The sequence below is a fragment of the Mustela putorius genome, unplaced genomic scaffold, assembly GCF_011764305.1.
Source record: "Mustela putorius furo isolate JIRA1106 unplaced genomic scaffold, ASM1176430v1.1 tig00003853_pilon_pilon_pilon, whole genome shotgun sequence".
NCBI lineage: Eukaryota > Metazoa > Chordata > Mammalia > Carnivora > Mustelidae > Mustela > Mustela putorius.
In genome coordinates this window covers 64,652,490-64,680,269 of record NW_025422005.1, presented here as the reverse complement: position 1 = coordinate 64,680,269, position 27,780 = coordinate 64,652,490, and the positions used below count along the sequence as shown (strand labels likewise).

The 27,780-nt window shown below is 38.1% G+C and overlaps 1 protein-coding gene across 2 annotated transcripts in view; it reads right to left on the bottom strand.

Moving 5' to 3' along the window:
• MIGA1 (mitoguardin 1) overlaps window positions 1-27,780 on the bottom strand; it is a 104,255-nt gene that overhangs the window by 30,967 nt on the left and 45,508 nt on the right. For both annotated transcript variants that reach the window (XM_045064745.1, XM_045064746.1), the window contains exon 8: window positions 9,791-9,891. In XM_045064745.1, coding sequence (XP_044920680.1) covers window positions 9,791-9,891 — 101 coding nt within the window. The remainder of the gene's footprint in view (window positions 1-9,790; window positions 9,892-27,780) is intronic.

Sequence of the window (27,780 nt, the reverse complement as noted above, 5' to 3'; positions counted from 1 at the left end):
GAATCTTAAAAGACCACCAAAAACCTGATAGAACATAAACAAATCTGGTAAAGTTGCAGGAAACAAAAGCAATGTATAAAAATTAGTTGCATTTCTATATACTTACAACAATCAATCAGAAAGAGAAATTAAGAGGAACATGGCAGAGTAAGAAGATCCTAAGCTCATTTCAACCCAGGGATACAAGTAAATAATATTCACATCAGTGTAAATAACCTGAAAACTGACTGAAGACTGGGTGAACAAGCTCTCCAAAGCTAAATGTGGAGAAGGGGCCATATCACAGTGGGTAGGAAGAACAGAGGTGTGGTGAGGAGCTAAATGGACCCATAGGGCTGTTCATGAGATGTAAGGACACCACCAGTGCAGAGAGGGAAGAGAAAAAGACCCTTATACCAAGGACCTGAGCCACCTGAACCTTCAGAGTAAGACAACCAGAGGCTTTGATCCAAATTTTACAAGTTCTTACAATTGGTGGAGCTTAACACCTAGAACTTCAAAAATCAGCAAAAATCTGGTTCTGTATGAGCCAGAGTGACAGGAAACTGAGTCCCCACTCTTAAAGAGACACCACAACAAAGAGCCCCACTGAGATACAGCATAGAAGCCGCAATCTGAAAAATTCCAGGAGGGAGATTTGTTTACTAATGTCAGAGTATGCGCTGGCGGGACAGGGATCTTTGGGAGAATTCTCCAGGAACAAAGGAGCTGGCGAACACAATTTCCCTTCCCTACCCAACCTAGATACACAGACACCTCCAATAATCAGTGAAACACTAATATTTGACAAATAACTTGTTAACAGTTCACCCTGCCCCAGTGGTCTCCTGCAGACACACCCTCTTCAATGAGGCCTTCCTCCAAGTCTCCTCTTATGGCAGACCTGCACAAACCTTGCTAACACACCACCCCTGCCCCTGATTTCTCCTGTGGTCCTATCCCCTTCAAAACACACTTGAATGGAGCCCATCCAAATTGATCCAGTAAGCCTTGCAGTCTGCAAGCAGTCCTGACAGGGGCAACACTCCAAAGTGATTCCAGCCCTGGGGAGAAGGAAAAATAACTACATACAACAGTCCAAATGTGGCTCCAGCAGTGGACTGGGGACAGATACCATGTCTGACCGCAGGAACTGCCCCAAAGTGAAAGCTTTTTGGGGCACAGGGAAAGTACCCTGCAGTTTGGTGCTACTGCATCTCTGACATATGCATGGTCTGACTCAACTCAAGCCCAAGGCAGCCCCAAACTGGCCCACTAAAAACACAGGGACCACCCCCTGCCCACAGCAGGCAAAGAGAGCCACTTCAGACAACTGGACTGAAGGCAACAGTGGCTCAGCCACATAAGCAGGGCACATACAACACACATAGGAGACACACCTGAAGCAGGTTCTAGTGAATAGGGGACACTGTACTGTAGGACATTGGACCTCTTTTTCATAAGCTTCCTATTTTTTTTTAAGATTTTATTTATTTTATTTGACAGACAGAGATTACAAGTAGGCAGAGAGGCAGGCAGAGAGAGAGGGGAGGAAGCAGGCTTCCTGCTGAGCAAAGAGCCCGATGCGGGGCTCGATCCCAGGACCCTGGGATCATGACCTGAGCCGAAGGCAGAGGCTTTAACCCACTGAGCCACCCAGATGCCCCAAGCTTACTATTTTTAAGGGCAAAAGAGAAAGCTGACTTAGATATAAAAATATATGCAGAGAATTAGACAAAATGAGGACACAGAGGAATATATTCCAAATGAAAGAACAAGACAAAATCACAGCAAGTGAGCTAAACAAAATGGAGGTAAGTAATATGCCTGAAAGAGAATTTAAAGTAATGGCCATAAAGATACTCACTGGACTTGAAAAAGAATGGAGGACCTCACTGAGACCCTCAACAAAGAGAAAACAAAACAAAACAAAAAATCAGAGATGAAGAACTAAGTAACTGAAACTAAAAATATAGCAAATGGAATAAATACTAGACTAGAGGAAGCAGAAGAACAAATTAATGACCTGGAAGACAGAATAATGGAAAGCCATCAAGCTGAATAGGAGAGAAAAAATAATAAAAATAAATGAAAATAGACAAGGGAAACTTGGCAACACCATAAAGCATAGTAACATTTACATTATAAGGATCCCAGACAGAGAAAGAAAAAAGGGGGCAGACAATGCATAAATGTGTTTGAAGAAATAATAGCTGAAAACTTCCTGAATCTGGGGAAGGAAACAAACATCCAGATCCAGGAGGCACAGAGAGCCCCAATAAGATCTTCTCAAGGAGGCCCAAACCAAGATACACAATAATTAAAATGGCAAAAACTAGAGATAAAGAGATAATTTTTAAAGCAGCAAAAGGAAATGAAAGTTATATACAAGGGAAACCCCATAAGACTATCAGCTGATTTTTCACCAGAAACTCTGCATGCCAGAGGGAGTACCATGATATATTCAAAGTGCTGAAGGAAAAAAAAAGAAAAAAGAAAAAAACCTGGAACCAAGAATAATCTATCCAGTAAGGCTATCATTCAGAATAGGAGATAAAGAGTTCCCGGACAAACAAAAGTTAAAAGAATTCATAACCATAACTCAGCCATACAAGACATGTTAAAGGGGACTCTTTGAGTGGAAAGACCATATGCAGGAATAAGAAAAGTAGGGGCGTCTGGGTGGCTCAGTGGGTTAAAGCCTCTGCCTTCGGCTTGGGTCATGATCTCAGGGTCCTGGGATCGAGCCCCCCTGCATCAGGCTCTCTGCTTAGCAGGGAGCCTGCTTCTTCCTCTCTCTCTCTGCCTGCCTCTCTGCCTACTTGTGATCTGTCAAATAAATAAAATCTTAAAAAAAAAAAAAAAAAGACAAGAAAAGAAAAGAAAAGCAGGGAACACATAAACAGTAAAAATAAATATGCCTATAAAAACCAGTCAAGGGACTCGCAAAATAAAAGGATATAACCTATGATATAACCCTATGCCTAAAATGCTGGGGAAAGAGAAGAATGGGTTCAAACTTTAGTGACCATCAACTTAATATAGACTACTATATGCATAAGATGTGATTACAAAACTAACAGTAACTACAAATCAAAAACCAGAAATACATAAGCAAAAAAATAGAGAATAGAATCCAAGTATATCACTACATAAAAGCAGCAATCCATGAGAGAAAAGAGGAAAAGAAGAAAGGAACAGAGAAGTACTACCAAAACAACCATAAAATAAGTAACAAAATGGTAGTAAGTACATACTTATGCAGGCTGACAAGATGGATAAAAAAAAGCAAGACCCATCTATATGCTGCCTATAAGAGACTCATTTCAGACCAAAAAATACATTCAGGTTGAAAGTGAATGGATGTAGGAGCTATTTATCACGCAAAGTGCAGTGGGAAAAAACCAGGCAAGCAATACTTCCACTGGACAAAACTGACTCTATTTTTTTTAGAGTAAGTTCTAAGCCCAAAGAGGGGTTTGAACTCATGATCCTGGAATCAAGAATCATATGCTCTACTGACTAAGCCAGTCAGGTACCCCAGAAGAAATGGACTTTAAAAGAATTATTTATTTATTTTATTATTTTTTTAATATGTTTTTAAGATTTTATTTATTTATTTATTTGACAGAGAAATCACAAGTAGGCAGAGAGGCAGGCAGAGAGAGGGGGAAGCAGGCTCCCCACTGAGCAGAGAGCCCAATGCGGGGCTCAATCGCAGGACCCTGGGTTTGTGACCTGAGCCTAAGGCAGAGGCTTTAACCCACTGAGCCACCCAGGTGCCCTAAAATAATTATTTATTTATTTTAGAGAGAGAGAGAGAAAGAGAGAGAGAGCATGAGCAGAAGGGGAAGAGGGAGAGGGAATGAGAATCTCAAATGGACTCTGTGCTGAGCATGGGAGCCAAGAGGGAGTTTTAATTTCATGATCCTGAGATCAGGACCTGAGGCAAAACCAAGAGTCAAATGCTTAACTGACTGTGCTACCCAAGCACCCCAACGAAATAGACTTTAAAACAAAGATTGTTAGGGCGCCTGGGTGGCTCAGTGGGTTAAGCCGCTGCCTTCGGCTCAGGTCATGATCTCGGGGTCCTGGGATCGAGTCCCGCATCGGGCTCTCTGCTCAGCGGGGAGCCTGCTTCTCTCTCTCTCTCTCTCTCTCTCTCTCTGCCTGCCTCTCTGTCTACCTGTGATCCCTCTCTGTCAAATAAATAAATAAATAAATCTTTAAAAAAAAATAAATAAAACAAAGATTGTTAGAAGAAAAAAAGAAAGACACTATATAATCATGAAGGGAACAACTCAAAAAGAAGATAAAACAATAGTAAATTTTTATGCACCCAACATGGGAGCACCCAGATATAAAAAGCAGCTAATAACAAACATAAATGAAGTGATCAATAGTAATACAATAATAGTAGGAAACTTTAACACTCCACTTACATCAATGGATAGATGATCCAAAAAGTAAACAAGGAAACAGTGACTTTCAACAACACATTGGAAAAGATGGATCTAACAGATATATTCAGAATGTTCCATCCTAAAACAGAAGAATGTATATTCTTTCCAAGTACACATGAACATTCTCCAGAACAGATCACCTATTAGGTCACAAAATAAGCCTGTTTCAACAAATTTTTAAAAATCAGTCATAACATATATTTTTTCCAACCACAATATTCTGAAACTAGAAATCAACAATAAGAAAAAGATCTAGGAAGGGGCACCTGGGTGGCTCAGTGGGTTAAGCCTCTGCCTTTGGCTCAGGTCATGATCTCGGGGTCCTGGGATAGAGACCCGCATCGGCCTCTCTGCTCAGCAGGGAGGCTGCTTCCCCCTCTCTCTTTGCCCGCTGCTCTTCCTATTTGTGATCTCTCTCTTGCTGTCAAATAAATAAAAGCTTTTTAAAAAAATCTAGAAAAAAAATGAAAGAAAGAAAAAATGCAGAAGTAACACAAATATACACAGAGGTAAAGTAACACACTACTAAACAATGAATGGGTCAACTAAGACACCAAAGACGAAATCAAAAATTATATGGAGACAAATGAAAATGAAAACAAAATGGTCCAAATGTACAGAATTGTTGAATCACTATATTGTATATCTGAAACTAATATAAATTTTAGAAAAAGAGAGGGAGAAATTAACAACCCCATTTAGAAAGTAATAAAAAGAACAAAATACTTAGGAATAAATTTAACCAAGGAGGGGCGCTGGGTGGCTTAATTAGCATCTGCCTTCACCTTGAATCATGATCCCAGTGTCCTGGGAGCCACTCACTCCTTGCTCAGTGGGGAGCCTGCTTCTCCCTCTCCCTCTGTTGCTCCCCCTGCTTGTGCTCTGTCAAATAAATAAATACAATCTTTTAAAAAAATTTAACCAAGGAGGTGAAAATCTGTACACTGAAAACTTTGATGAAGAAACTAAAGTGAATAAATAAGTGAAAGTATCTTGTCACTTGAAGTTAAATTATCTTCATGTTCATGGATCTAAAGATTTAATATCGTTAAAATCCATAAAGCCATTTTAGATTTGTTGTGGTCTCTATCAAAATTACAGTGGCATTCTTCACAGAAATAGAAAAAACAATCTTAAAATTTGTGTGGAACCATTTGTGGATCTTTTGAGATCCCAAGGAGCCAAAGTGATCCTGAGAAAGAACAATACTGGAGGCATCACACTTTCTGGTTTCAAACTACACTACAAAGCTGTAGTAATTACACAGTATAGTACTGGCATAAAAAGAGGCACATAAAACAGCATAACAGAATCAAGAGCCTAAAAATAAACCCTTGCATATTAGGCTCACCAATATTTTACAAGAGACCCAAGAATACTCAATGAGAAAACAATAGTCTTCAATAAACAGTGATGGGATAATTGGATAATCACATGCAGAAGAATGACTTGAACACCTATCTTACACCACTCAGAAAATTAGCTCAAAATGAACTAAAGACTTAAAAGTAAGGGATGCTTGGGTGGCTCAACTGGGTAAGCCTCCCACCTTTCATCTCAGGTCAGGTCTTGATTTCAGGGTTGTGATTTCAAGCCCCATACTGGGCTCCACACTGGGCATGGAGCCTACTTAAAAAAAAAGAAAAAGAAAAAGACTTAAACATAAAACCTGAAACCATGTATCTGCTAAAAGATAACAAGGAAAAGCTCTTTGACACTGGTCTTGACAATGATATTTTGGATAGAACACCAAATCACAAGCAATAAAAGCAAAAATAAGTAAGTGGGACTACATCAAACTGAAAACTTTCTGTTGAGCAAAAGAACAATCAGTAAAATGAAAAGGTAACTTACCGAATGGGAGAAAATATCTGTAAACTATCTATTTGATAAGGAGTTAATATCCAAAATACATAAGGAACCCACAGAACTGAGTAATGGAAAAATCCAATTAAAAAAATGGACAGAGGACCTGAGTAGACATTTTTCCAAACAAGACACAAATAGCCAACAGGTACATGAAAATGTGCTCAACATCACTAATCAGGGAAATACAAATCAAAACCACAATAAGATTTCACCTCACATCTACTAGAATGGGTTATCATCAAAAAGACAAGAAAAAACAAATACTGGTCTGGACAAGGATAATAGGGAAACCTGGTGTACAGTTGATGGAAATATAAACTGGTATAGCTACTTTGGAAAACAATACAGAAGTTGCTCAAAAGTTAAAACAGAACTACCATATAATCTGAGCAATCCCACTTGTGGGTATATATCCAAAGGAAACGAAGTCACTATTGTGAGATATGCCATGTTCATTGCAGCATTATTCATAATAGCCAATATATAGAAATAACCTAAATGTCCAATTACAAATAAACATATAAAGAAGATGTAGTGTGTATATGGGTGTGTATGTGTGTATGAATATATGGGTGTGTGTGTATATTATTCACCCATGATAAATAAGGAAATCCTGTCATTTGCAACAATATGGATGGACCTCAAAGGCATTATGCTAAGTGAAGTAAGTCAGAGAAAGACAAATACAGATTTCACATGTGAAATCTTTTTGAAAAAGCTAAATCCATAGAATCAAAGAGTAGAATGGCAGTTGACAGAGGCTGAGTGAGGGAAGTGGGGAGATGTTGGTCAAAGGGTACAAGCTTCCAGTAAGAGGACAAAGAAATCCTGGGTATCTATTGCACAGCATGGCAACTATAGTTAACAATACTGTATTACATACTTGAAAGTTGCTAAGAGAGTAAATATGAACATTCTCACCCCCTCCATATACATATAATCCTGTGAGGTGATGGACATATTAATTAATCTTACTATGGTAATTATTCACTATATATATGTAGCAAATTATCACATCGCACACCTTAAATTTATACACGTATATCAATTATATCTCAATAAAGCTGGGGAAAATGTTAAAAAAGAACAGAAAGATAAAGCTGTCTGTATCAAATAGTAAAAGGGAAGAGAATATCTTTTCTGTAAAATATTTTATCTATTGCAAACTTAAAAATATAAAAATACAAGGGAAAATGCAAACATTTCAGAAGATGCTACTGTAAGCAAAACAAAAATATACATATACATATAAAGAAAAATCTTGAGAAGATAAAAGATTATGATCAGTACAGCTTTAACAAAGGCAGTGGGTGCCTGGGTGGCTCAGCTGGTTGATCATCAGCTTCTTGATTTTGGCTTGGGTCATGATCTCAGGGTCCTGGGATAGAACCCCACACAGGGCTCTACACTCAGCATGGAGCTGGCCTGTGATTTTCTCTCTCCCTCTGCCCTCCACCACACTCTCTCTTGCACTCCCTAATAATTTTTTTTTAATCTTTAAAAAGTAATAAAATTAAAATTTAAAAAGCAGAAATCAAGGCATAGGGTACATACAAGGTATTGGAATATTAAAGCTTTCTACACTACAGCATGAATTGCTGATGTGATACTACTTATATGAAAAAAGCATTAATATCCAAAATTTACCATAAAAATAACGTTTTCCTAAGAAAAATTGGGCATATGTGATTTTAAAAGCTATTTTAAGTAGAAAAAATTATAAAAAGATAAGCACGCTGTAAACATTCTCTTTAGATACAAAATTTAAATCTTAGTAGAAAACAAATAACCCATAAATTTTTAATTCATTGATCACCGTTGTTTACACAATGGTGTATTTATATCTAGACTTTTTTTCTTTGCCTAAATACTCACACAATATACTACATACATAGTTTTCTGGGCTTTATGGTTTTGTTTTGTTTTTAAGATTTTATTTATTTATTTGACAGACAGAGATCACAAGCAGGTGGAGAGGCAGGCAGAGAAAGAGAAGCAGGCTCCCTGCTAAGCAGAGAGCCTGATGTAGGGCTCGATCCCAGGACCCTGAGACCTGAGCCAAAGGAAGAGGTTTTAACCCACTGAGCCACCCAGGCACCTCTTTTCTGTTTTTTTATCACAAAATTACAACCACACTCTCTATATAAAGCTTTATATACTATTCTTTTCATTTAACAAATACTCCCATGTCATTAAAAATAAATGGATGGGGCACCTGGGTGGCTCACTCGTTAAGCGGCTGCTTTTGGCTTGGGTCTTAATCCCAGAGCCCTGGGATCGACCCCTGCATTGGGCTCCCAGCTCGGTGGGAAGCCTGTTTCTTCTCCCTCTCCCACTCCCCCTGCTTGTGTTCCCTCTCTCACTGTGTCTCTCTCTGTCAAATAAATAAATAAATATTTTAAAAAATAAAAAAATAAATGGAAACATGTTTTCAGCACTATAATATTTCAAAGTATGTATGCACCATAATTTGGCATTAGACTATTTCCAGGTTTTCCTTACTGTTAAAATGCCATAGTGATTATTTTTATATGTAAATCTTTGAGTCTAATCACCTTCTGGAAAGAAATACCTAGGGGCACCTTGGTGGCACGATCAGTTGACTGACTGACTCTTTTTGGTTTCTGCTCAGATTCTGATATGAGGGTCATGAGACAGAGTCCCACTTGCTCAGTATGGAGTCTGCTTGTTTTTCTCTCCCTCTCCCCTCTCCACTGAGTGTTCTCTAATAAATAATCTTTAAAAAAATATATCTAGGGGCACCTGGGTCGCTCAGTGGGTTAAAGCCTCTGCCTTCGGCTTAGGTCATGATCCCAGGGTCCTGGGGATCAAGCCCTGAATTGGACTCTCTGCTCATCAGGGAGCCTGCTTCCCCCCTCTCTGCCTGCCTCTCTGCCTACTTGTGATTTCTCTGTCAAATAAATAAATAAAATCTTCAAAAGAAAATCTAGAAGTATAATTTCTAAGCTAAGGAATCAAAAAAATTTTTTAAAGATTTTATTTATTTACTTGACAGAGAGAGATCACAAGTAGGCAGAGAGGCAAGCAGAGGGAGAAGGAGAAGCAGGCTCCCTGCGGAGCAGAGAGCCCAATGCAGGGCTCGATCCAGGACCCTGGGATCATGACCTGAGCCGAAGGCAGAGGCCCAACCCACTGAGCCACCCAGGCGTCCCTCAAAACATGTTTTTAAGAGTCCCGATGTAAGATATTACTTTCTATTAAGATATTTATATGCCTTACCCATAATCCACAGTATATGACAGTGTACCTCTGAAGTATGTGTTTACATGTTCACCTCTCTGAAAAGACTATTAGTTCCTGTGCAAACTCATGTTCATGTTACAATCATCATTGTAACCTGGTTATCTACCCCATAGTAAATACTATATAAATGGCTACTAGATTACAACACAGTGGCAAAACTGTACTCTCTGGGTGAAAAAGAATGAGAAATTCTCCCTGGGAACACACTGTCCTACCTCTGCAGCTGAAGCAAAGGAATCAGTTGATGCAACGCTCAAGGAGTCTCGCAAGCCAAATTCATCCATATTCCCCTTCATGGTGGTATCTGTATCTTTATCTTAAAAGTAAAAAAAGAAAAGTTAAGAAATTGATATTCCTTGTCACTGAAATTTTATAGTAGGTCTTTCCTCCTTCCTTCCTTCCTCCCTTCTTCTTTCTATCTTTAGACTGCAACCTAAAAGAAAAACAGTAAGTACAAACCAATGGGACATAATCTCATAAGATTCTCGAAGTGTATTCATTGTTCAACTGATTCTGAAACACTGCCAATCAGAAGAGAAAGTAATATAAAGCAGACTTTTAGTTCATTTTATTTTTTTTTTTAAGATTTTATTTATTTATTTGACAGAGGGAGAGGGGGAAGGAGGCTCCCCATTGAGCAGAGAGCCAGATGCGGGGCTCGATCCCAAGACCATGACCTGAGCCGAAGGCAGAGGCTTTAACCCACTGAGCCACCCAGGCACCCCAGACTTTTACTTTAAAAAGGGATTAAACTTAGTATCAAATTTAACAAGGTTTTGGACAGGTAATAATTTATAACTAGAGTTAGATTATCTGCCATACATTGTAAAATCAGCATATACAAAAACATTCTGGAACAGAGCAAATCAGTTGCAAGTTACCTTAGCCAAACTGTGAGAACAAGTAGGTTTATTCATATTAAATGAATATTAACATGAAGTGTTGTTTAGCCAGTCATTTCTGATAAACTGATCAGTTAAAACAATTCAAGAAGGTATCTATCTCTAGCGGCACCTGGCTGGTTCCACTGGTTAAGCAGCTGACCCCCTGGTTTCAGCTCAGGTCATGATCCCAGGTCCTAGGATGGCAACCCAAGTCAGGCTCCATGCTCAGCAGGGAGTCCACGGTGGTTTCCCTCACCCTCCCCCTCTCCTTGTTTTCTCTCTCTCTCAAATATATAAATAAAAATATAAGTATAATGTTTATTTTTATTTATATATACATTTTATTTTTTTTTAATATATATAAAAAAAACAATTAGAGCTAAGACCCTGATATTTCCTTTGGCTACCTAAGGGTCAAATATAACTATCCAGTGATTACAGGAGTTGAAAAAGTTTAAATACTTTGGCAAATATTTTATCTGGCCATGCCAAGCCAGTCTACATATTAACATATGCAGCATTCTGAATGGGGTATCAATACCTTTACATACTATCATCAGGAATCTGTTAACATTGAATTTTCAAATAATTACTGAACTTGCTTACATATATGCCTACATTGTAGCAAACAACTGATATCTTTTAAAATTTATCACAAGTATGAAAAAGCAAAGAACAAACTACTGACAAATTTAGCAGATTGAGTTATAGTTTATACTAATATTTCTTAGTGATCCTCAATCTGCTAAATTTGTCAGATACTTTATCTTCTTTAAAAAGGAACCAGGAATCTCTTTGGCTTTCATTCATCCAAACTTGTATTCCATCATTTTTCCCAAAATAAAGTTCATTATCTTTACCAGAAATTTTCCAAGTCTTATTCAAAACCCTCAAGTACCACAAAACACGGACATTTGTCATTCTATAAAGGAAATGTAGAGTGTTTTTTTTTTTTAATGCAAACTATTTAGTTTAAATTCAAGATTTGTAACCAATTTATATTTCAAACTGTAAGCCAAGCAGAAAAGCAAAGGAGCCATAACTGGTACAAAGTTCATTCCTTTTAGGTATTGAAAATAACCATACAGATTTTTTTTTTCCTACTTTACATTTAGGGGGCCTACATTTCACAATTTAACCACTTATCTCCCAAGTTTAAGTTATAACTGTTTCCAGATGAAGGTTACATCAATCCTTTTAAAAGTACTAACTTCACAGCTTAAAATCCTTCTACTACTAAATGACTATTAATGGAAAAAATCAGAAATTAAATTATTGTTTTCAAAAACACACTTTCTTTTAAAAATTTAAATTTTTCATTGAACTTGAGAACTAAACAACATAATTGGTTTTATGCTTATAAATAGCTATAAGATTGGTATTTTTGGACATTCAATTATCCAGAAAAATACCCATTATGTTCTTTCAGTACACATGTGTTTTTAAAAAATGTACAAACTTTGAGAGATAAATCGTTTACACAATTGAAACTGGCATTTACAGTTTACACAATTGAAACTGGCATTTACCTTCTTATTTTTCCATTGTTAGTATTAATTGTGCAAAATGAAATCACAGTACAATTTTCATTAGGCCAGACCACTTTTAAACCAGGATTAAATTACGAGTCAATTAAGTTAAATCTTGGTTCCATATGACTTCTGCTATTTTCAGCGTGGAACACAGACATTTATCTTATGTCACTTTACCTTTCAGACATTACCCATGAGCTGTTAAAAGTCTGTTTTACTTCATTCAACAGTAACCAGCTAGTACTTTACTCAAAAAAAAAAGAAAAGAAAAAACCTAACAAGAAAAAATGGCTCAGAGGCACGGGTAGAAAGATTTATTCATTAAATCTGATTTCGGAAACCAGAGACCATACCTCTTATTTCAGTAATTGTTATCACTCCTGGAATGGCAGCTTAAATTATGAACAGAAATAATACATTTTTTTTAGATAAGCAAACAAAAAGTATAAAGAAAATATTGAGTAATATCTCAAACTACCTGCTTTCATTAATCAAATTAAAATTTAAAATACTCGTTCTAGGGGCACCTGGGTGGCTCAGGCATTAAGAGTGTGCCTTCAGCTCAGGTCATGATCCCGGGGTCCTGGGATTGAGCCCTGCATTGGGCTCCCTGATCAGCAGGGAACCTGCTCTCTCTCTCTCCCACTCCCTCTGCTTATGTTTCCTCTCTTGCTATGTCTCTCTCTGTCAAATAAATAAATAAATTTAAAAAAATTAAAACAAAATACTCATTCTAAAAAGTATAAATTCTTGCTTGTGATACTGAAAGACAGGGACAGCATGGAAAACTGAAAATTAATGGCTTCGTGTTAGTATTTTCAGAAACCTCTTACCAAATTTTTCTTAGCAAAAAAAAAAAAAGAAAAGCAAACACCACATTATCTTTACACATAGAATAATATAAATTGGAAAAAGTGGCAATTCTTATTTTTGTTAAGGATATACAACAATGGAAACTTACATACCCCTAGTAGAAATGTCGATTAATACAAACACTTTGGAGAGTTTGGCAGTGTCTCTGAAAGTTTAAGACTGCATTCTCTATGATTAGCAATTCTATCCTTTGGCGCTTGTTCCAGAAGTACATAGTTATATATGGAAAAGAATGGCAGTAACAACATTGCTTATAACAACTCCAAACTAGAAAGAAAACCATTAATTGTCCATCACCACACAATACACAAACTGGGGTATATTTAAACAATTAAATATTATATAACAATAAAAGTGAATGAATTCCTGCTATATGCAAGAATAAGGATCAGTCTCAAATGTTGAGTGAACAATTATATGTATGATTTCATTCACATAAAATTCAAAACAAGCAAAATTAAACTACAATGATCAAGACTACATTTAGTTGGTCAAACTGTAAGAAAAACCAGGAGGTAATTACTATGAGCGTCAGGAGAGTGGTCTTAGGTATACGGGGGAGGGTTGCTGGTTGGGACCAGGTACAAGGGGACCTTCTAGGGAGTTGTCAATGTTTTACTTATTTATTTATTGAAAGATTTTATTTATTTATTTGACACAGAGAGAGGAAACACAAGCAGGCAGAGTGGGAGAGGGAAAAGCAGGCCTCCCACAGAGCAGGGAGCCCAGCTTGATCCCAGGATTCTGGGATCATCATCTGGGCCGAAGGCAGATGCTTAACGACTGAGCCATCCAGGCACCCTTTTTTTTTTTTTTTTTGGAAGATTTTATTTTGGGGTGCCTGCGTGGCTCAGTCAGTTAGGCTTCTGCCTTTGGCTCATATCATGATCCCAGGGTCCTGGGATTGAGTCCTGTGTGGGACTCCCTGCTCAGTGGGGAGTCTGCTTCTCCCCCTCTCTCTACCCCTCCCCCCCGCTCATGCACTCCTTCTCTCTCTCTCACACGCCTTCTCTCTAATAGATAAATTCTTTAAAAATAAATAAAAGATTTTATTTTATTTTTAAAGATTTTATTTATTTATTTGACAGAGAGAGCACAAGCAAAGGGGAACAGCAGAGGGAGAAGGAGAAACAGACTCCCTACTGAGTAGGGAGCCCAATGCAAGACTCAAACCCAAGACCCTGGGATCATGACCTGAGTGGAAGGCAGCCACTTAGCTGACTGACCCACCCAGGTGACCCAAAGATTTTATTTTGTAATTAGTCTCTATATCCAATGTGGGGCTCAAACTCACAAATCTGAGATCAAGAGTTGCATGCTTCACTAATCAAGCCAGCCAGGTGTCCTGGCAATGTTTAATTTTTTAAAGTATTCTTTATTTTTTTTAATTTTAATTTTATTTTTTAAAAAGATTTTATTTTATTTATTTGTTTGTTTGTCAGAAAGAGAGAGAGAGAGAGCACATAAGCAGGCAGAGAGGTGGGCAGAGGCGGAGAGGCAAGCAGGCTCCCTGCTGAGCAAGGAGCCCGATCCGGGACTCAATCCCAGGACCCTGGGATCATGACCTGAGCTGAAGGCAGCAGCTTAACCCACTGAGCCACCCAGGCGTCCCAAGTTTTTTTTTTTTTTTTTTTAAGATTTTACTTATTTAAATGAAAGAAAGAAAAAGAGAGAGCATGAACAGGGGGAGGAGCAAAGGGAGAGGGAGATGCAGACTCTCCACAAGCAGGAAGCCTGATGCAGAGCTCAATCCCAGGACTTCGAGTTCAGATGCTTACACCCACTGAGCCACCCAGGCTCCCCTGTAATGCATTATTTTTTTAATCTACATGATAGTTACACAAAAGAGTGGAATATATCACTATGCTTTGTTTTGTACACTTTCCTCTTAAGGGTTTACATAGAAGGAAAGAAAACAATGTATCTATATATATCTTGCTCCCAAATGGCTGAGAGCAGAAAAGACAATGAACTATTGCAGTGTTGGAAGTAAAGCTATAAATTATTGAACATAAATTTTATTCCCTGATACAGGAAATACTTATAATGATGCTAAGTTCAAAAAGTCAAAAAATCCAATGAGTTTGTTAAGTATAAAAGCAAATTGAAAATAATTTATCTGTACTCCCACAGTTGTGGGAGACTTGAATGCCATGAAGATATGAAGATACCACTCCCACTTTTTTCCTCCTGGCTTATCCGTATTTATTTGCTTTTTAGTGATTGATTGGTTTAGAATTTTAAGTGGGAATGTTTTGGTGGGGATAATCAACTATTCGCAGGAAGAAGACATGGAAAACTAAGCAATGCTGGCTATTTAATGACAACAAGAGTGTGATGAAACCAACAGACATTTATTTTGCACTTACTACTTGCCAGAAACCAAGTTACATGCCTTACATACGTTATCTCATAATTCTCACACTAATCCTTTGAGATAGCTACTATTCTTTTTTTTTTCGTTTTATATATTAAGAAGCTAATGTATAGAAATGTTAAGGGATGGTCCACACGCAGTTAAAAAATGGAATGGCAGGATTCAAAAAAGGTCATGTGACATGGGATTCCATGCTATGAAATTATGGAGCTGGCGTGTCCTATGCAGTACGTGCTAGCCACATGGATCTACTGAGCACATGAAATGTGGCTAGACAGAACTGAGACGTGCATTAAGTGTAAAATACACAACAGATTTTGAAGGCTTTGTACCAAAAAATATAAAATCTTATTAATATAAATTAGGTTTAAGAAAAAATATTTTAAAAATTAATTTCACCTTTCATTTCACTTTTTTGTGGGCCTACTGAAAAATTTAAAGTTACATTTGTCACCCACATTATATTTCTATCAGACAGTACTGTTCGAGCATTCCTGTCTCATATCTTATCTCTGTGCAAAGAGTTTACAAGTCCTTTACAGGATTCAGACTTAACTCACATTTTTTGAGTGTCTAATACTAGTGCCCACAGCATTCTGCTAAATGCTTTCACAGGCTATTATATTTGCTATGTCCAACTGTTAGGCAGGAATAGCCTAATTATCCACAAGAATGCTTTACTGGAACAAAAACAAAACAAACCAAACAAAAAAGCCATTTTCCAATCAAAATCTTCAATGGCTCCTCACCTGGTTTTCAAAACTTTCCATAATTTCTGTTCACCCTATCTAATCTTGTTTTCTATTAATTAATTATATTAATTAATAAAAGATCCCTCAGCTATATTATACTATATACTGTACTATTATTATATACTACCATACTATATATTATATAATTGTGCACTATATGCCATATAGTATAATGGGTATTATACTATAATATATACTGTGTATATTATCATATATTATACTTACACTATGTTATATATGGTATTATTCACTTTACTCCCACTTGCCTTAGTAAAAATGCAATGGGTAAAAGTTTGGGCTTTCAAATCAGGTAGCACTTGGATCCCAATTCTAATCGCCAGTTTTGTTAGTTGTTATCAAGGTACACTAGGGATAATGATACCAATTTCATAGTTGTCATGAGGATTAAATAAGAGATTTATGGAGGCGTAGTACTTAGTACATAGTAAGTGCTAAATAATTTTTCATAGCTATTACTATTGCATATGCATTCTTTTCAAGACTTTGGTTCCTTCTGTATCTTCTCCAACACATAAATTTTTCCTTCTGCTCCCTTGCTCCATGCTAACCAGAAACACATGTTATTTTATAATATGCAACTCAAGTACTATCACCTGTTAGGTATCCTCCAAAAAATTATCTGATTTTTTGCTTCTATATAATGCTATGCAACAAAAGTATTAAAATCATGGTTTCTGGAGCCAGACTGCTTGGGATTCAAATTTGGACTCTGCTACTTAGCTGTGTAACAACCTTGACTAAGTTTATATTCTCCATTTTTCAGTATCCTTACTTGGAAAATGGGAATATAGTATACCTCATAGAGTTGTGTAAGGATTAAATGAGTTAATGCATGTGAATTAAGCATTCATTCAATAAGTATTAGCTTAGCTATTCATATTATTACATAAAAGATATGTATGTATAATTTAATAACTATCTGAATTTTTTTTTTTTTAAGAGAGAGGGAGAGTGTGGGAGTATGGCAAAGGGTGTTGGGGATGGGCAGAAGGAGAGAGAAAACCTTAAGCAGGCTCCACAGCCAGTGCAGAACCCAATGCAGGGCTTGATCTCATGACCCTGAGATCACGACCTGAGCCAAAATGAACAGCTGGATGCTTAACCAACCAAGCACCCAGGCACCCCTACACTATCTGAATTTTTACTTAATAATTGCCTAAATATATAGCCTGTCTGTCCAGCTAGACTGAAACAACTATTCAGAGACCTCCTCATCTTTTTTCTTTTTCTTCCTTTTTTTTTCCTGATGGTTCCTACAGTTCTCAAAATAGCACTGAACACATTACTGATACTTCAATATTTGCTGAAATAAACTAAATAAAACTTGGTATATAAAGTGATCATTCCTAAGACATGAAAATCCCTATTTTTAAAAGCCTCTTCTGTATCTCCTCTAAATCATTTTGCCTATTACATTACTTTTACTTCTTTTCAGAGCCCTGTTAAAACTCTTATTTTTCTAATACTCAGCTATAAATTAATTAAACTTATGATACTTTCTTGTAAACCGAAAATATGTGACTATGCCCCATAATGCCTAATCTTTAACCTTAGAAGTAACTAAAATACTTTCCATATAATTGGGGGATTAAATATAAAAATACTTTAAGTTACCACTTTGATGAGAGAGAGAGAGAGAGGTTCTTTTCTCTTTTTCTTTAGTAAACTCTGCCCAGCGTGGGGTTTGAACTCATGACCCTGAGATTAAGAGTAGCACGCTCTACCAACTGAGCTGGCCAGGTACCCCAAACCCAAAACTTTTTTAAAGTTTTAGGCTCAGTGGGTTAATAAGCCTCTGCCTTCAGCTCAGTCATGATCCCAGGGTCCTGGGATGGAGCCCCACATTGGGCTCTCTGCTCAGCAGGGAACTTGCCTCCTCCTCCTCTCTCTCTCTCTCTCTGCCTGCCTCTCTGCCTACTTCTGATCTGTCTGTCAAATAAAGAAATTTTTAAAAATCTTTTTTAAAAAGTAAAAAAATAAAAATAAATAAAAATTTTAAAAAAACAAAAACATTGCTTTACCTATCTCAATCACCCAGAACATTTAAAACATTCATGCATAGACATAAACTATGTTCTTCTTTGGAATGATACTAAAAGTATGTTTACTTTTAACTCAACAGTTATACATTTTAGGCCAAAAATCTGACTGGATTCAAGCCTTCCTCCTTCTTTCACAATCTCATAATTCACATATTACTTAAGTCTTTTTCAAAGCAGAATATGCTTGAAAGTTAAAAAAAAAAAAAAGAAATCAAAGAATAAGCGAGAAGACACTTCAACCTTGGAATTTACAATTTCAGGCCTAAATCTACTTCTTTATACCAATCCAAATGGTTCTTCTGCTTGTCTCACTTTTGCCATCCCTAGGCACATTCTATTTTCTGTCACTTAAGAAGCCATCAGGTCTATTTTAACCTCAGTAGATTCTAGTGGAGATTCCAAAGATGCCACTCTTCTTTTAAAATCCAGGCTGTCCACTGTGGATTTTATAACACCAGCAAGAAGAGGAAGGCTGCCAAATGTCTCAATGTCATCTGACTTCTATGTCAGCAGCTATTCTCCAGATGATTTTTAGTGGCTTAAATGATTTGGAACCTTCTCTTTCTATGCTTTTATTAAAAGTGGAAAAGTTCCTGCTGCTGACAAGAGAAGCTATTTTCCAAACAGTCTGCTGTAATCTGCTAAAATAATTAAGAAATCTGAAAACTACTGCTGCTCTTTGTCCATCTTCTATGACTACACCTACCTGCCCCATCTAAATTGCGAACAGCTTTTTATTTTGATTTGTTTTAAAATGTTATAGGATAATTTTAGGGGGGGAAAGTTGAATACAAAAAAAATTTAAACCAATATAATTTTGGGAAGTAAAACAATGAAGAGCCAGGACATATTTTCTTAAATTTACCTCAATGTACCTTAATACTGAAAAGAGTAACAATGAAATCCACTGAAACAAAAGAAAAAACTGATCAGCTCTTGATGTGTTACGACTTAATAGCTTTGACCATGTGAAATAATAAATGTACAAAACAGCTTGACACTACTGTTTTACATAACAGTTGTCTTTGGCGTTCTCTATCAAAACTTCTTATATGCCATGACTGCCCAATGTAACAACTGTCATTCCTAACAGAGAAATACAGCTGCCAATGCAAAATGAGTAATAGAAGGAAAGAAAAAGGAATAACAGCATTTTCTACCATTTTTAGAAGAAAGGACTAGATAACCTAAAGTGGAACAAAAATAATTAAGGTTATGGCTTTAGTTATAGAGACTTTACTAGGGTCACTAGCAAGAGCTGGTCATTCTGTACACTACACAAAGGCCACTGGCCAATGAGACAAGTCAGGGCAGAAATCCAGCCCACATTCTGGGCCTGCATCTTCTAGGAGGAAGGTGAACCTTTTTCTTATCATGAAAGAACCCTTTCCAAGGGACTACATAGGCCTTTTCCTAATCATCCAAAGGTCTTGTGTTAGTGAAGTCCTAGACTTAGAAATCCAAGCTGCTAAGATGTAACTTGAGTAAAAAGAGGCAAAGGCAAGTAGCAGGAATTTCTCTTGTCTCTGGCACCCCAGTGATTTTCACTACACTGCTTCAGCTCTGAACCTACTTTGACTCACATATATAACACCAGTCTGTAGTATTACTAACCACTTTGAAATTAAGATTATGAGCCTTAAAACATAGGAGGAAATTACTAATCCAAATTTTTTGTATGTTCTGCAATTTGTACTCTGTATATTTAGAAGGCTGAGTATATAAATGAAGCCTGTAATTCATGTCACCCCCTAAAAATAAACCCTCAGGGAGTTTATCCTCCAACACAATGATCCTGCAGGAAAGGAACAGGACAAGGTCTTAGAGAGTCAGCTCTGGGTTGTCTGACATTTGACTCAAGATCATAGGTTGAGGTATTTCCTCTTGTTTCCAAGCTCTTTCAATATTGCTAAATGTTCTATCTGGCTGCTTATCAAAAGAGAAGAATAACGTTTCTCTGGTGGTCAGGAGGTTCTACTTTAAAGTTTTTCTATTCTCTGCCAGAGAATTTGTGCACTCAGTACTAGTGTGGAAAAACCTCTAATATTTCCCTATAGAATGTGTCACTTTCTCAATGAAATCCTCTGCATAAAAGAGCAGAAAGATGGACAAAATATTTTAACTTAACTAGTCAACACTTCCATAATCTCCTGCAAACACATAAATGTGATTATGACTTAGAATTCTCAATGGTTCCCTTTTGCCTAAAGGTACAAAACAAGGACCTTTATGATTTCTCTCTTGCCCACTTTTCTTGACTCGCTTCCCACCTCTCTCCTACATACACTGCGTTCCCAAGACCTAACAGGGTTATTAATTCATGGTGTTTGGTCTGCTTGAAATGCCCTTTTCCCAATTATCTTCCCAGTGGATGATCTTTCTTCAAGTGTCACACCTATGAAGACTTCCTCGAGCCCCCAGATTAATAAACTATGCTTTTCTTTGGTGTTTTTATGGCACTTTCTAAACATATTATTAAAGTACTTACTCCACTCTACTATATAATTTCTTAATGCCTACATAACTCCAAAACAAGATTCCGTGCTGCTTAAAAACAAAGACGAAATCTTCATCCTTATTTCTCCAGTGCCTTATAACATGTTTGACATATATTAGGCAATCGAGTGTTTGCTAAATAAATGTTTGAGACCGAAGATCCTATGAGTTCATTCTGTTCAAAAAATAGATTGTAATGAGGCCTAAACATGTATCTGAAATATGCAAAGCAATACTGCAAAACTATAAAAATTCCTGGTTTGTTTTTAAGGGCTAAATTTGTTCCTACACATCAGTATGAAAGAATCTCAAAGTTCTTTGTTCAGCCAAAAAAACAATATTTATCTAACTTATGGCTTCAGATTTGCCTGTTATTACAACTATTGCAAATATAGACTACTCTTTATAGAAAGCATAAGCAAACAAACTATGAAACCCAGTTAATTTTAGAAGAAATCTAATTACAGTATAATTAACAAGCTTGAACTTAACTTCCATAAGACATATCAACTAGAGGCGCCTGGGTGGCTGAGTCAGTTAAGTGTCTAACTTTGGCTCAGGTCATGATCTTGTCTGGGATAGAGCCCCACAGGTTCCCTGCTCAGAGGGGAGTCTGCTTCTCCCTCTCCCTCCAACCCTTCCCCTGCTCATGCTCTCTCAAATAAATAAAATCTTAAAAAAAAATATGAATCAACTAAATCATGTCCCTAAGAAACTGCTAGCAAGCTTCATTTGTTGTTAATCAGGTTTATTTTTACACTAGTATTCAATTCAGCAATTTGGTCTAGCCCTACTAGCCTAAGGAAAGTGAATAAAGAACATTCTTAATCCTAGGGGCACCTGGGTGGCTCAGTGGGTTAAAGCCTCTGCCTTTAGCTCAGGTCGTGATCCCAGTGTCCTGGGATCGAGCCCTACATCGGGCTCTCTGCTCTGCGGGAGCCTGCTTCCTCCTCTCTCTCCCAGCCTGCCTCTCTGCCTACTTGTGATCTCTATCTGTCAAATAAATAAAATCTAAAAAAAAAAAAAAAAAAAAATTCTTAATCCTAAATGTACTGTTACTGAAATAAACTACAAAATCATATAATAATGCACACCCTGCACAATATGATGATAACAGAATTCTCCTAAAGTATAAATCATAAATCATTCCTTGGTGTTAGGTTTTAATCCCATATTCTACCAATCTCTCACCAGTTGTTGTGACCAACTAAAGTCTAATTTTTCCTAAAAGAATTAAGATAATAACACAAATTTCTGCTTAATATGAAAGATAAGTATACTTTTATTGTACAATATTTGATATGTACAAAAATTACATATGTAGCATAGATGTGTATTTTGAGTCAAAATAGTATAACAAACATTTAAAAAAAAAAAAGATTTATTGGGGCACCTTGGTGGCTCTGTGGGTTAAGCTTCTGCCTTCAGCCCAGGTCATGGTCTCAGGGTCCTGGGATCAAGCCCCGCATCGGACTCTCTGCTCAGCAGGGAGCCTGTCCACCCCCACCGGCCTGCCTCTCTGCCTACTTGTGATCTCTCTGTGTCAAATAAACAAATAAAATCCTAAAAAAAAAAAAAAAAGATTTTACTTATTTCTTTGACAGAGACAGACACAGTGAGAGAGGGAAAACAAGCAGGGGAAAAGGCAGGCAGAGGGAGAAGTAGGTTTCCCACAGAGCAGGGAGCCCGACGTGGGGCTCAATCCCAGGACCCCGGGATCACGACCTGAGCCGAAGGCAGATGCTTAACGACTGAGCCACTCAGGCGCCCCTAAAGAAAAATTCTTTAAAGAAAAAGATCTATTAATTTTAGAAAGAGAGAGCAAGAGAGCATGTGCATGAATAGGGATTAGGGCAGAAAGAGAGAATCTCCAGCAAACTCTGCCCTGAATGCAGAGCCAGACACAGGCTGATCCTACAACCCGTAAAATCATGCCCTGAGCAGATACCAAGAGTCAAACACTCAATCAACTGAGCCACCCAGGTGCCCCACTATAAAAGACATTTGTAAATATACCATCCATTTACACTCTTCATAGTTTACAAAATTATTTACTTAAAAGGAAAAATAGTGTAGTTATGAAGTACTGCATGTATCTTCTTACCTGATATTCATGATATGTATATGTGTTTCTAAATGAATTTAAAGCATACTCAGATATTTCAGCAAAAAAAAAACAGTAGCAGATAACCAAAGATAACCACATGTCCTAAACCAGATCTGTTTACTTTCAAGTACTTATCTTGGGCTCTTAAACAGGCCGGGAGCACTTCAGTTGGGAAGTACAAAAAAGAATGGAGGTGGAAAGGAAAAGTTAAAAGAAGGATCTTATGCTTTGTGGAAGGATTTTATGTTCTGAGTCATATAAAACAGCTGAGTATTGAGGCATATACTAACCTATATTGCTTTCTAACTGCTTCATAAGTATTAAATGGCCAATCATACCAGAGGCAGTCTGAAGACAGAGACTTTAGTCCTTATTTCATCTGAATACCATCATATATTAGGCAAAGAGTAAAGTTAAATAAATAGTACCAAGTTGATTTTTAAGCAATCATTTGCCTTCAGAGTCTTCATGAGTTCCTGCCATCAACACTCTTGTACCTTACTAGGGGGCCACAGCAGGCAAAAGGGGCACAGACTTTGATTCTGTGTGGTAGGACAGCTAACTCATAGTCCTTTCTACACAGCTCTCCTCAGAGGCAAAAAGAACCATAAGAATCTACAGTAAGATCAGTGATGGGGTGGGGAGTGGGACACATAAAAGAAAAAGAGAAAAAGAAAAAGAAAGTGTGGAAAAGAAAGAAATAAACACGTTATAATCTACAGGTATGTGTTTCAGATAAAAATTCCAAAAGAAATTTTAACAAGTTATTGGTGGCAGAAATAATAAGAGCTCAGAAGTGTTGTAGATAATAGTCAAATACAAATATCAGAAACACTTTATATATAAGAAAATATCAGTAAATGTAAATTTTAAAAATACACCATGTACAATGATAACCAAACTATAAGGGCTCTAGGAATGAAAATATGTAAGACCTTTATGAAATAAATTATTAAAAATTATGAAAAGCATAAAAGACTTAAAGAACTGAAGATCCATACCATGGTTCTAGATGGAAACATTAACATTAAGAACATTAAATTCTCCCACAAGCTGACCTATAAACACAAGGTAATAATCAAAATCCCAAGAGAGGTTTTCATAAAACTTAACAAGGTGTCCTCAACTTCACACGGAAAAGCAATGGGCTAAGAATAGCAAAGCAATTCTTAAAAAAGAACACAGTGAATGGACTCACTCTGCTAGGTGTCAAGACTCATAATAAAACTAAATAAAGCTACAGCAATGAAGACACTGTGAAACCAAGGCAGGAACGAACAGACTAATAGAACAAACAGTCCACAAAAGACACAGAACACATAAGACAACTTGACATATGACGGGGCATTTCAAATTAGTAAAAAAAAAAAAAAAAAAAAAAAAAAAAGTATATTATTCACTGAATGGTGCTGAGGCAACAATTTACTCAAATGTTAAAAAAATAGAAATAATCCAGATTTTTAAAAATTGGCTCCTGGCAGATTAAACACCTAAATATAAAAAACAAAACATCAGAGAACTTCTGGAGAAGACGGTGCAGTAGAAGGATCCTAGGTTCACCTTGTTCCACAAATACCCCTAAATGACACCCACGTCATCATAAATAACCCAGAAAATGACCAAACACTGGAAGAACAGATTCTCCATAGCTACACATAGAGAAAAGACCACACCAATGACAAGAGACAGGCACAGACATGGTCGGGAACCAAAAAACCCACAAATGTCCTTTGGAGGGTCACTGAAGGCACAAATAGGAAAGAGGAGGAGAACCCCATACCAGGCACCCCAGGCACTAGAAAGACGAATCCCAATTATGTTTGGTTTTGAAAACCAGCAGGACCCAACTTCACGAGTTCTTACAATCAGTGGGGCTTCATACCTGGAACTGAGACATAGGAGACTGAGTTCTTATCCTAAGGAGTTGACAACAAATAGCCCTGCGGAGATACAGCATAGAAACAGCAGTGTGAAAACCACCTATAGTTTATGGGAAGAAGCATGTGCTGGAAGGTCAGGAATCTTTGGGAGATTTTTCCAAGAACAAAGAGTTGGCAGATATCATTTCCTTTCCCTGCTCCAGAGCCTAGATACAAAGATGTCTGCGGGAATCAACACAAGTGGAGCAAGCTCCAGCTAGCTTGCTAACAGTGCGACTTTCCCAGCACACATCTGCAGATCTACCCCTCCATCCTGCCAGGCTGAACAGTTTTCTCTGTGCCTCTGAGTTTCCTCCCTGGGCAGACCTGTGCAAACCTTGCTAACACCCCATCTCCCCCAAATGAATTTTCCTGCAGACCTACCCCCCCACAACAAGCTCTTAGCTGGAGTCCATTCAAAGTTGTGCCAAAAGCCTACCAGTGTGCAAGTAGCCCAGAAAGGGGCCAGCACACTCTGCCTTGGGCTAGGAGAAGACGATCATACACACTGATTGGTGCCACAGCAGCAGGCTGGGGACAGACAGAGGATCTGACTGCAGGCCCCAACCAACAATGAAAACTTCTCAGGGGACAACACAGAGAAATCACTCCACAGTTTGGTGCCACTACATATCTGGCAAATGCCTGGTCTGACTCAACTCAAGCCTAAGCCAACCCCTGACCCATTAACAACACAGGGACCAAGACCTGCCCAAAAAAGGCAAAGAGAGCCACTTCAGACAACTGGACTGAAGGCAAAAGTGGCTCAGCCACCACAGCAGGGTACATGCAACACACATAGGAGACACCCTTGAAGTGCCAGGTTCTGGGGAATAGGGGATATTGCAGTGCAGGGCATTATAGGGCATCTTCTTCATGAGGCCACTACTTTTAAGAGAAGGAGACAAAGCTGACTTTAACAGAGTCACATTTAACAAAGACACAGAGTCAGATAAAATGAGGACACAGAAGAATATGTCCCAAATGAAAGAACAACACAAAATTACAGCAAATGAACTAAATAAAATAGAGATAATATGCCTGAAAGAGGATTTAAAGTAATGGTCTTAAAGATATTCACTGGAGAGGGAGGAGTCAAGATGGCGGAGAAGTAGCAGGCTGAGACTACTTCAGCTAGCTGGAGATCAGCTAGCTAGCTTATCTAAAGATTGCAAACACCTGCAAATCCATCAGCAGATCGAAGAGAACAGCAATTCTGGAAACAGAAAAACAACCACTTTCTGAAAGGTAGGACCTGCGGAGAAGTGAACCCAAAGCGACGGGAAGATAGACCCCGGGGGGAGGGGCCGGCTACCGGCAAGCGGCGGAGCAACCGCGCACAAAATCAGGACTTTTAAAAGTCTGTTCCGCTGAGGGACATCGCTCCAGAGGCTAAACCGGGGCGAAGCCTCCTCGGGGTCAGCATGGCCTCAGGTCCCGCAGGATCACAGAAGGATCGGGGGTGTCTGAGTGTCGCAGAACTTGCGGGTATTGGAACGGGAAAGCCGGCTACAGAGACAGAGCCGACAGTAAGCTCACAGCTCGGTGTTACCTTGAACCGGTCACAGGCTCGGTGAGCTCGGAGCGCGGCCGGAGGTCAGGCAGACGGGAGTAACTGGGCACTGTTCTCTGAGGGCGCACTGAGGAGTGGGGTCCTGGGCTCTCGGCTCCTCCGGGCCGCAGACCAGGAGGCCGCCATTTGTATTCCCGTCCTCGGGAACTCTACGGAAAGCGCTCAGGGAACAAAACCTCCTGAAAGCAAACCCGAGCGGATTACTCACCCCGGCCCCTGGTAAGGGCAGTGCAATTCCGCCTGGGGCAAAGACACTTGAGAATCACTACACCAGGCCCCTCCCCCAGAAGATCAATAAGAAATCCAGCCGAGACCAAGTTCACCTACCAAGGAGTGCAGTATCAATAAGAGCAGCAGAATTCCAGAGGAGGAGAAAGCCAAGCACGGAACTCATGGCTTTTTCCCTGTGATGTTTTTTAGTCTTGAAGTTAATTTAATTTTTTTCTTTTTCATTTTTTCTTTTTTTTCTCGCCTTCTGGTAAAATTTTTTTTTAACTTTTACCTTTTTCTTTTTTAACGATTTTTAACTAGTTTATCTAATATATATATTTTTTCTTTTTTATATTTTTCTTTATTTGGTTTCTTTTTTTTAATTCTTTTCTTTTCTTTTGCCTTTTTTTTTTCTTTCTTCCTTTTTGAACCTCTTTTTATCCCCTTTCTCCCCCCTCACGATTTGGGATCTCTTCTGATTTGGTGAAAGCATATTTTCCTGGGGTTGTTGCCACCCTTTTAGTATTTTACTTGCTCCTTCATATACTCTTATCTGGACAAAATGACAAGATGGAAAAATTCACCACAAAAAAAGAACAAGAGGCAGTACCAAAGGCTAGGGACCTAATCAATACAGACATTGGTAATATGTCAGATCTAGAGTTCAGAATGACAATTCTCAAGGTTCAAGCCGGGCTCGAAAAAGGCATGGAAGATATTAGAGAAACCCTCTTGGGAGATATAAAAGCCCTTTCTGGAGAAATAAAAGAACTAAAATCTAACCAAGTTGAAATAAAAAAAGCTATTAATGAGGTGCAATAAAAAAATGGAGGCTCTCACTGCTAGGATAAATGAGGCAGAAGAAAGAATTAGTGATATAGAAGACCAAATGACAGAGAATAAAGAAGCTGAGCAAAAGAGGGACAAACAGCTACTGGACCACAAGGGGAGAATTCGAGAGATAAGTGACACCATAAGACGAAACAACAGTAGAATAATTGGGATTCCAGAAGAAGAAGAAAGAGAGAGGGGAGCAGAAGGTATACTGGAGAGAATTATTGGGGAGAATTTCCCCAATATGGCAAAGGGAACGAGCATCAAAATTCAGGAGGTTCAGAGAATGCCCCTTAAAATCAATAAGAATAGGCCCACACCCCGTCACCTAATAGTAAAATTTACAAGTCTCAGTGACAAAGAGAAAATCCTGAAAGCAGCCCGGGAAAAGAAGTCTGTAACATACAATGGTAAAAATATTAGATTGGCAGCTGACTTATCCACAGAGACCTGGCAGGCCAGAAAGAAACTGGCATGATATTTTCAGAGCACTAAACGAGAAAAACATGCAGCCAAGAATACTATATCCAGCTAGGCTATCATTGAAAATAGGAGAGATTAAAAGCTTCCAGGACAAACAAAAAC